This window comes from Seriola dumerili, unplaced genomic scaffold, assembly GCF_002260705.1.
Source record: "Seriola dumerili isolate Sdu_G_001 unplaced genomic scaffold, Sdu_1.0 BDQW01000242.1, whole genome shotgun sequence".
NCBI lineage: Eukaryota > Metazoa > Chordata > Actinopteri > Carangiformes > Carangidae > Seriola > Seriola dumerili.
The window spans coordinates 8627713-8639502 of NW_019174497.1; the positions used below are offsets into that span (position 1 = coordinate 8627713).

General features: G+C 39.8%; 1 protein-coding gene across 5 annotated transcripts in view; it reads right to left on the reverse strand.

The window, feature by feature from the left end:
- zc3h18 (zinc finger CCCH-type containing 18) overlaps positions 1–6984 on the reverse strand; it is a 53218-nt gene extending 46234 nt beyond the window's left edge. For all 5 annotated transcript variants that reach the window (XM_022756148.1, XM_022756149.1, XM_022756151.1 and 2 more), the window contains exons 1-2: positions 6854–6984; positions 4843–5798 (exon numbers count right to left, since the gene is read on the reverse strand). In XM_022756148.1, coding sequence (XP_022611869.1) covers positions 4843–5787 — 945 coding nt within the window. In that variant the 5' untranslated portion in view covers positions 5788–5798; positions 6854–6984. The remainder of the gene's footprint in view (positions 1–4842; positions 5799–6853) is intronic.
- Positions 6985–11790: the final 4806 nt, after the last annotated feature.

An 11790-nucleotide genomic window follows, 5' to 3' on the forward strand; every position in this document is an offset into this window, starting at 1 on the left:
CTTAAAGTTAATTGTGGCAGTTACTCTAAGCTTGGTTCAATCTATATTTCTTTTTCATGCTTGGGGTCAGTTCACAGTTTTAAATCATTCTTTCCTGCAAAATGCAGGGTTGAAATATCAGATCTAGTTCTAGTACATCAGGTGAAAGACAGAATTATAAAGGACCTATTGTCACCATTATTCTTCTTCAAAAAAATACATGTTATCCCCTACAGCTATGGCCTGTCAGTATCAGATATTTCAACCAAGTATAAGAAGAATATTAGATCAAACAGACATGACAGTAAGTCCACACAGTAACTCACCATCTGCCCCTGATGATATCTGCAGACAGCTGGCTAGTTAGCTACCCAGAAGATAGACTGTTTAGACACCTCCCAGCAGTCCAACTCTTCTAACGATCAATGATCCCTCATCAACAAACACAGACCATGAGCTCAGATCAATACGCAGTGTTCTGTCAGTCTGTCCCTCTTCGAAACGTCATCATCAATTTCATTATGAGATAGTCAGCTTGCCAACTGCAGTCAAAACAGTCCTGTAACCTGCAGCAGTTACACATATAGTGTAACTACTCACATCACAGTTAGCAGGACTGTTTTAACTCAAGATAGTTATTAATCAACATTACTTTTTGACAGAAAGTTACTTTTATGTGTGCACTGTAATAACTTAATTTTCACAATTTAGAGATTTTACACAGACAAAAATTTAAATTTTAATTCATTGAATTATTTTCGATAGATCAACCAGCCAAAGGTTATTTGTTCTATTTTAATAATTGTTGTTTAATTGTGCTTTAAGCAAACTTTCATTTGTTGTGAAAATTTTTTGAAAATCCATTTGATGAAAGCAACACTTAATCAGTCAATCAGACATGTTATATCAGACATATTCTGATATGTTTGTTTGGTGTGTAATGACATAGTACAGCCACTGGTTATAGTGTCTCAGGGTTTAGGACCTCACATACAGTGTAATGCAGGGTGACTTAAGAGGAAAGCAGATGGCTTATCACTTTCAGCAGTTAATGTTCATGTTATTATCGGTATGTCAACTTAAGACAACCTTAACAGCTGTGACAACCTTATCAATGGTTGTTGCCATTTTTCTGTCACTATCTTTCATGAATATAGACATTTTCCTGGCTCTGGTGACTCGTCATGAGCTGTAATCCATCAAAGCTCAGATTGGTTGGTTGGTTTTTCTAACCTAGGGAACAATGGTCAGTGACAACAAACCAGAACTGCTCACAAAAACCAACAAAACAGAAAACAAAGACTACCCAACTCAAATGACCACACATTACAACTGTGCAATGCAGAAGAGTGTCTTTGAATCTGCAACACATCAAACCTTGAAGCACATGGAGAACAGCAACAGAAGGTTTAACTCCTGTTAACAGATGCAGATGGTAAGGTCAGACTGAATCCATCATGTCTTGTGTCAACAGTTCAGGGTGATGGTGTAATGATGTGGGAAATATATTCATGGCACACATTAGGCCCCTGAGTATGATTTATATGGCACAGCCGAAACCCGACCACTGCTATTGACCAAGTGTGTTCTTTATTGACACAATCTACACATCTTCTAATTTTCAGCAGGATAATCCACCATGTCACAAAGTGCCCACTACCTCAAGCTGGTTCCACAAACATGCCAATGAGCACAGTTTAATCCTGTCGCCTTCCCAGTCACCAGATCTCAGTCAAGTACAACACCTCTGAGATGTGGTGGACTGGGATCATGAAGCAATTGCATGATGCTGTCATGCCAACATGGACCAGAATCTGTAAGGAATGTACCAACCACCAAGACTTCAAGCTGATCCGGAAACAAAAGGAGGTATTAGAAAGGTGTATCTAATACAGTGACCACAGGGTGTATGATTTTCTACAAAACTTTACCCTTTGGTTCATTAAACAAAATAAGCCAAAGTTACAGTGGCAAGAAAAAGTAAGTGAGCCCTTTTAAATTAACAGCATGACGAACAACCCAATAATTTCTGGCTGCCTGAAGATGGTCGCAGTTTAGGATTAATTTTAAGCATAAACAAGCTCTTGTCACTTCCCCTATTCTAGCGAACATCAATTTTGCCCCATCTCTCACAGATCCATCTTTTCAATTGTGGCATAGGAGAGGGATTAAATGTGTGATGGACCTTTTTAAGGAAGGGCACCTCATTTCCTTTGAACAGCTAAAGACAGACTTCAGCATCCCTCAGTCACATTTCTTTAGATATCTACAGGTGCGGAGTTATGTTATAAAACACTTCTCTTTGACAACCCCTTAGAGTACATGGATAGATGAATGTCTGACCATGGATCCAGTTGACAGAGGTCTGGTGTCTGTGTTGTATGGTAATATCCAGAGGGTTGCCGTCGTATCACTTAACCGTTTGGCAAGGCAGTGGGAGGAAGAATTAGGAACCATCATGTCAGATGTAAACTGGCAGGCAGCAATTACATTGGTACACTCTTCCTCAATGTGTTTTCGACATGGGCTGCTGCAATTTAAGGTTCTGCACAGGCTACATTTATCTGCAAGTAAGCTAGCCAAACTCTACCCTGGCTTAGACCCAACTTGCGTCAGATGCAGGCAAGACCCAGCTAGCCTCAGTCATATGTTTTGGTTTTGCCCGAAACTAGATCTATTTTGGACAAATATATTTGATACATTTTCATACATGTTTAATAAAGTAATCAATCCCAACCCATTGACTGCATTATTTGGGGTCGTCCCTCAGGAGACACCAATATCTAGGCACCAGGCTGAGGCTATAGCATTCTCCACTCTGCTAGCTCGACGTCTGATACTCCTTAGTTGGAAGAAGGTCATGCCCCCCTCTCATAGGCGTTGGGTGAAGGACGTGATGTTCCACCTCAAACTTGAACAACTTAAATACACTGCCCGGGGCACTACCCATAGATATTATAAAGTCTGGCAACCATTTCTATCGTACTTTGAAGATGAACTCCCCTTAACATAGTGTAGCCACCCCCCCCCCTTTTTTTTTGTTTTTGTGTTTATATATTACTCTGTATATGCAGTTATGTGTGTATATACATGTATGCGTGTATGTATGACTACTTTGTTGATACTGAGTAACATATCTGTTTTATTTTCTTGATTTTTCATTTATTTTCAATTATCATTATTACTATCAATATTAATATATATATTAATATAGCATTATTGTTATTTGTATTTTATTTCAGTTTTTTATTTATTTATTTTGCTTTCCCTCTTGTCTGGGGTATTGAGTTCTACTGTGAGTGTATAATGTGAAAATCAATAAAAATATTTGAATAACAGTATTTATGCATAAAATCGTTTTAAAATATGGTCAGATTTTTTGTCTAAGTTGATTATAAACAAACCCAATCTAATTTAACTAATTACACACAGATTGTGTTGTATTGTAATTGTATTACTTTTGTCCATATTGAAAAAATAAATAAAAAAGACACTTAGGATTACAAATACTGGTGTTGGCGCTTAAGCACATTGTGTTTGTCTATACTTGTGACTTTGATGAGGACCAGATAAGATTTTATGACCAGTTGACGCAAAAAAGAAAAGAAAAAGTGTCTAAACACGAGCAGCTGTCTGACAGTTTTTCCTAATGAAAACAGTCAAAAATCTGAAAAATCTTAGCATAAAACAGGACAGCATAAAAACAGGTAAACAAGATCATAAATCTGAATGGACAGTCAATGCAAACTTTCAATACTATAGACGCATTTCGGACGGTATTAAGTAGAAGTATTAAGGTTCAATATACTGCTTGAGTGCACTGCATACATAAGTCAAATATCATAGCAACAAGTCAATCCCAGTGTATCAAAATTCTGGACGTGCTGTGTACCTCGTATCGGCCAAAATTATAATCACAGAAATTTGGAAATATTTTCCAGCAGGAATTTACCAATTAAGTTTTTGGCCCTGATCCGAGTCCTATAATAAGTGGTCACTGCTGATACGGAGTCCAATCTGATACTGATACTGATTAACACTGAAAAAGAAGATATGCATCCGACACGTTGAAATAATAAATGTAGCCTACTTACTTTGTAACATCTCATTTTTCACAAGCCTCATCCAAATACCAAAAGTCTAGGTTCAAAAATATTATTAAAAAAATATTAATTCATAAGGTCACATTGTTGATATGATATGAAAGGAAGGTTGACTGGGAGATTATGAATCCTGAAATTGATATAATCAGCTTGATTACTCTGTTTGGTTTAGGGGAACTATAGAAACACCTGAACAGTGTTACACTGTGTAGTGTCTTCCCTGACAAATGATCTATGGCTGCACACAAACTAGACAACAGCCAAGTCATCAAGTTATTCATGGAATTTAGCAAACATGACCTGCTGCCAGCAACATTTGTTTCAACCTGTGAAAGTGGCAGTGAACGCTGCTACCTGAATATTTTAGACACTGCTCTTTGCTAATGAGAAACAGCGATTCAAAGCTTAGCAAATCATTAAGTTATTTTGCCAACCTGGATGTCATAATTCAGAGTCACTCACACCAGTGTGCTCAAATATTTTTTTCACATTCACACACTCTAATTTTCACTTGCATTTAAGGATGAAATTCACTGTAAGCTGCAGGAGAGCAGTGCTTCAACATTTGCTGGCTGAGATGATCAAAACACAATCAACCCCGATACAGACCCCTACATTCTGCTTGGGACATCTCTATTGTCCAGCCATAATTACAGTCTACATGTAACTTCCACACTTCTGATTATGCAAGGCATTTTTCTATTCACCTGCACCCAGCCAATCACCTCACACTGATTAACATGTAGCAATGATCACTTACATCAATCTCTCCTTCATCAATCTCTCCATCATCCTCATCCTTCTTCTTGTCTCTGAAGGAATCTCTGCCCATCCTCTCGGGCCCTTTGGAATCGTCTGTTCTCTTAGATTCATTGTTTCTGGGAGATGGAGGGAGGATTGGTTTCTTCTCCTTCTTCTTAATGCTCTTGTCCTCACTCTCCTCTTCTTCTGCATCTTCTTCATCTTCCTCTTCCTCGTGTGGAGGGATGCTGGGCTCCTCTGGGACCTCCTCATCATAATCCAGTTCATGCTCATCCAGCTCCCGGGAAACGGATGCGGAGTCGTCCTTCATCTCCTTCACGGCAGCTCTTCTTCTCTCTGCTTCCTCAACTCTTATCCTTTCATCCTCCTCTTCCTCCTCTGCCTTGCTTTTGTCCTCCTCATCATCCACCTCAACTGGATCAGGCTCTGCTGAGGCACCCTTTCTGTAGCCACTGACACTGTATCCTTGCTCCCTATCTTCTCCATTGTCTTCATCAGTGAAGCTCTTGACCTGTTCTGGCTCTGAGTCTGGAGATTGTGGGGTGTCAATGACTCTATCCTCTTCCTCTTCTTCTTCCTTCTCCTCCACCCCATCCAACTGGCCCCCCTGCGGACCATCGTCATCCCCCTCCATCAGCATAATGGTCTCATCCTCCTGCCCGATCCCTCCAGGCTCCTCATCAGAGATAAAGTCAGGGACCACCTCATCCTCTCCTTCTATCTCCTCCTCTAAGTTCAAAGTTCTTCCTCGGCTCATCATCACCTCTTCCTCTTCGTCCTCATCCACCAGCCCTCCATTTTCCTCTTCACGGATGATCTCACTGCCTGAAATGACCCTGTCCTCCTCTTCATCAGAAGAATCCAGCAGCTCACAGTCAGACAGGCCCTTCTCCTCCTCCTCGGGAGACTGAGGGGACTGGGTAGGGCTTTCAGGAGAATCCATTAGAGAATATTCTGGTGTAAACAGAAAAACAGTAGTCTGTTAAAAAACAGTCTAAAAATTTAATTGAAAATCTGTCAATTTAACATCTCTACATATCAGCCAGGTTATATACCAGGAAGAATAGGATTTCAGAGTATTAACTGACCATTAAAGAAGTCTCTAATCAAAGGCAGAATACAAGTCAAGAAAATATCCTAATAAAACTTTGTTTCCAACTGCAAACAACCATATCCCACAGTTTATCTGGATGGATAATTATAAAGGGAGATAACAAACTAACTACCCTTCAGTGACTGTGTTCAAGAATGTTTACTCACACTTAACTATATATGGAAAACCTTCAAATAGAACTTAATATTGACACATAATATAGCACAATATACATTGGGCTTATCAATACAGAAACTGAATCACAACGAACTCTAAATACTTTAACTTAGCCTGAGCAAAGAATACCTGGTTAGCTTGCTAAAAACCTGGCTAAGTGGAGAAAATTATTGCTCTGTTAAATTTTAATGAAACTTTATATCAGAATAACACTCATCAGTGTGTTTATAATTTATAACTGACAGCAGCGTCTGTTTTATTAGCTTCCGGTGCAGCTAATTCAAAAACCTTAGCTTACGCCAAGCTAGCTACCGACTGCCAGCGGTTTGAGCTAAAAACTTCATGAACTGCAAATGTGTCTTAAGGATTTTGTGGTATACCTACTTGCATGTACACAACTAGAGTATTACATAAGTTCAGCTGCAGCGTAACATCACCGGTAATACTCCTAATGGCTGGGTCGCGCTAGTTGGCAACAAGGCCCATAACTAAGCAACGCGACGAGATCTCTCTAACCGACGAGCACATACCTCACTTATCGGCAAATCTTTCTTAACGAATAGAAACAAATAAACCGGTTAGATGAAGGGCATAACTAGCCGGAAACTGGCGCTTTAGCAATTAGCGGGCAGTGTAGCACACTAGCCTGTCTCTCAATTAACAATGCAGCCTTCCCTGAAGCTAAGCTAAAAGCGGAGCTACACTCTGCTAGCTCCTGAATACCACACATTTCATTCACCTTGCCGACGCGGAGCTGTTTAAACACGGCGCTGCTTCGTTAAGAACCCCCTCTCCCGCTGATATTGTTTTTACAGTCTACAATAGATATTAAACATTTAATTGAGTCGCTGTTCTAGAGAAAATAAAACACCCCGCACGGCACAGCGAGAGCGGCCATTACCTCTACGTCATCAACATACGACAATCTGAGGGGAGGAGGCGGGGTGGCCAGGAGAACTAGTTCGGACCGTTTGCACGGTTCAGATCAGTTCAGACTCCCGCACTTCGTTGTTAGAACTTGACTAGTTGAACTCAGAAGTCCATATTCTGGGGACAGGGGGACTATTTACAATTGGACCGGCACTGGTGATTTCTATTCAACAAAACTGTACCTGACTGGACTGTGAAAAAAAATCTAGGTCCACAAACTGCCTTAAAAATGAATTGACAGTGATCAGACTAAAAAATACACCTCATATCCAGTCTGTAATGTAGACTATATTAAAAGTCTAATGAAATGTAACAACATGCCCACTCACTCACTCACTCACTCACTCACTCTCTCTCTCTCTCTCTCTCTCTCTCTCTCAGATGTATATTGACATATATATATATATATATATATATATATATATTCCCAAACTGTCAGTGCATCATGTTATGGAGCGTCCTAAAGGATACCAAAGTGAATGTGACAGGCCATGATTTTCACAGCGTCTAAGACGCCAACCTACAGATTAATTTATGATAATGTATTCTTTCTGATCCCACCTGGTTTCCAAGTGTGTCGCAGGTGCATCAGTCAAGTCTGGCCATGAAATTACCAAAGTGTGATTGACAAGTCTGTGCTGGACAGGCCTGCTGCTGGGTGCATTTGCGGGTTCACGAAAATAGGGCCAAGACTATCTGCTGGTACACATCCTTGTTCTTCTATAAACAACCAATTTCAGTTTCCCTAAAATAAAGTATTTCCTAAAGACTACCTTAATGACAAACCAAATATCCACAAACATTAACAACTTTTCAGTCAGTGACCTGTCTTGACCCTTTTGTAGCACAGGTTATGATAATTGAATTGAATTGATAATTGAATTGATAATTATGAATTACTTCAGGATGTACCATAGGTTTGAGTGTTGAGTTGAGTTGTTTCTCATACACTCTTGTCCTTGGTTATAACATCTAACTGTAGGCTACTGATGACTTATGCAAATCACTCATTCAGGGTAATGTGTAACAGTCCTCCAACCTAAACAACCATATAGGTCATTTGTCCCCACCCATGATGTGACCCATAGGACTGTTTCCTAAATTAGCTCCCCTACAATGTGCATGATGAGACAATGCTGTGGTAAAGGTTTGGTTATGTTTTGGGACAGATCATGATTTGGGTTAAAATAATAAGAGTACTTTGTTAAGGTTAGAGGACTTTCGTCATCGTGGTTACAATAATAACCACATGGTTAAGGTTATAGAATAACTGTGGTCATAAGGTAAAGAGACACAAAGTTGACTCGGCCATCGGTTTAAAACAAACAGTGGTCTTTCATGATAGTGGCCAATGTTTTGTCAGTCCATCCGTCCGTGCAGTCAGTTTTTTGACTGTTTTAGGTTTTCGGTTGATTAAATTCATTTTAGCCTTATCTCAGTGGAAGAAAACCACAAACATTTTAGTCTAGTTTTAGTGGTAGGCCTACTGAAAACTGGCCACAGAGGGACATGGTATGACATTGCTGCCTAAGATGCAGAGAGGAGGTCTGGTTTCATATCAAGTGAGACATCCAGATATACATGTTTTGACAGAAATAGGAAGAATCAGAAAAATAATCTCACATCTGAATCAAATAACAGCAATACTAAAAACATACATCAACCGTATTTTTCACAGCTTGTAATTGTTTTCCCCAAAAAAACTGTATTTAGTATTGCTAAGCAGAAAAAAAAACACACATTTGACGAAACTTTCCTGTTTCAGACCCAAACTATGTCAGGATTTGAAATATTTCTGGGAAGATTAGCAATCATAATGAACTTGTTATAACCCCTCTGTTTTGCGAAGGCCTAGTGATGCAATCATTTATTTCTCTGTCACCACTTACTCAGAACTGCTCCTGAGGTCATAGACTGAGAATGTCCCAGGAGGAGAAGTCACAGTCACAGATTAACAAGATGATAAAAAAAAAGATAAGCTGTGAAAATTAGAGATGTCATTAAAGTTTTTATTTTCAACTTCTATTACGTCAACTCTTTTTTCAGTTTTAAATAGTGTGTGTGTGTGTGTGTGTGTGTGTGTGTCATTGTGGTTGTGTGTGTGTGTGTTGTGTTGTGTGTGTGTGTGTGTATGTATGCGAGTGCATAATTGAGAGAGGAAGAGAGAGAGATACGGTACAGTGAATGTGACAAAAGAGGACACATAGGTGGAAGGACATAATTTATTGTGGTAGATGAAGAATACTTCCAACATAAAAGAAAAGGCAAATACAATAGATATTATAATTAAGTAACACATTACATATTTAAGTATCAATCATTAACATTAAGCTAGACACTTTAATTATCCAGGGCTAAAATTTGTAATTTATTTTTAAAAGCCATGATCTAAGAAAATGGATTTAAACTATGTATATACAGTAGGTGTCCTTGTCTTTGCCTTTTCGAAACGTAACAGTATGAATGAGGCAAAATAGATGGTGAATGGAAAAGTAGGAGTCACTAGATGGCAGCAGTGACAGCTTGATAGACTGTTGTGTGTATGTGTGTGTGTGTGTGTGTGTGTGTGTGTGTGTGTGTGTGTGTGTGTGTGTGTACAACAGTGAATGAACATGAAATTCTATGTTGAAGGAATTTCATTTTCATGTGAAGTTGTAGTATAAGTTGAGTATTTTGATATAGTGTATTTTTTTGACCAAGTCAAACATACTTTAATTAACTTTATTTAATCCACATTCATCAGACCAGGCTGTGTTTCTCCAGTCTTCAAGTGTTGGTGAGTCTGTGTCCACTGCAGCCTCAGGTTTCTGTTCTTGGTGACAGGAAGTGGAACCTTCTGCTGTTGTAGGTTGGAGGTGTTGTTCACTCTGAAGCTTTTCTGTTCACCACAGTTGTAAAGAGTGGTTATCTGAGTGACCGTAGTCTTTCTGTCAGCTCCAACAGGTCTGACCATTCTCCTCTGACCTCTCTCACCAACAAGGTGTTTCCTCCACAGAGCTGCTGCTCACTGGAAGCTTTTTGTTTCTGGCTCCATTCAGAGTAAAAACTCTCGAGACTGTCGTGGAGATCAGCAGCTGCAGAAAAACTCAAACCAGCGTCTGACACCAACAATCATGTCGCAGTCACATTTTTCCTCATCCAGATGTTTGATGTGAACATGAACTGAAGCTCCTCACCTGTATCTGCAGGATTTTATGCACTGCACTGCTGCCACATGATTGGCTGACTGATTAACTGCATGAATGAGCAGATTTACAGGTGTTCCTAATAAAATACTTAAAATTATAAATGATAAGCAATCCTTCCAAATAAGTTATATTCTCACATTTATTCCCTCATATTTTCCAATATCATGGCAGGAAACACAGACCATCACACAGAGAAAATGCAAACAGCAGGTAACCCAGAGTGGCCAATGTGCAAATAAGTCATCAGTTGTGTTGTCACAAGAGTTGCCAGGCTGATGCAAGTGGACATGCAAATAATTTTGGTGTGTACAGTTTTGATTTTGAGTTCAGTGATATTTTGGACAGTCTGGGTTGGGGTCTATAATGACCAGGATTTCAGTTATGGCTGCATATTATCATTACTATCAACTTACTGTGTAAATAAATGTTGAATGAAAGTAATTCTCATTTTGCATTGACCTCTCATATTGTTCTTGTTGTAAATTAACCTGAAACCCGGACCCTGAACAGGAGAGAGGGACTAGAGCACACAAGAGGCAGCCACGTCCGGGAGGCGCACTGAAGATCAATTATCAAGCTAGCGTGCAAACAACAAATGACTTCCTCTTACAAATTTCAAATTAAAACTATCGAGCTTGAGACTTGACATTTTTGGTTCCCCTTGAGTCAGTTCATTTGGTACATCACATCTAGTATGGGAAACCATACATGTGGCCTGACTGAAGACACCTCTATTCACATCTTAAAGGCAAATCACCTGTCATCACTCAGCTATGTGAGGCCCCCCCTTTACTCAATCCCTCAGTTCTTAAGCTCCTCACCTGGCAAAGAGCACCTCACCTTTAGTTAGCCTGCTACAGATTGTTGGCTCTATGTTTCATTAGCATTGAACAGGCTTGAAATCAGCTCAGTCAGTGACTCACCTGTCGCCTACCTGGTTTATGTGTCCCATTGTTCTGAGAGCTTTAATTATGTTGGTGAGTTCACATTTAGCTTCCCTAACAGAATAACCGTAAACAGGCACCAAGGCTAATAAACAAGCCAAGAAAAAGTCTTCTATCCACCCATTTAATCAGGAGTGTGGATTTTCTTTGCAAGACAAGGACCAGCATGAAGCCTGTCCCATCTGTCTGGGGATGGTCCATACCAGAAGAGCACTGTCGGCAGGGTCTGTCCTTTATCCTGGTGGCCCTGATGAAGTAGTGGTAAGCAGCCATAATCAGTCTGATGGCATACAGACGTTGGCAGCTTCCTGCTTGCAAAAACCTCCTCTCTCAGGCAGAATAAGAGGCGATTCTTCCTGTGGTCTCTGCATGTTACCTGTTGAGAGGTCCAACGTTTGGGTGTGGCCACAAATATGATGGCAATAACCTCAATGATTACAATGAAGTGTGAGGGCACCATCCACTAGTGATCTATTCGCCTGTAAATTATCCATGTAGATGGCTTTTGAGCAGTGATGTCAGTAGTGTAATGTTCTTTATTATGTGTTTTGTAGTTCCTCCAGCAGCTAGTGGAGGAATGACAGCTATACGTGCCTGTCACATTGGTTTGGATG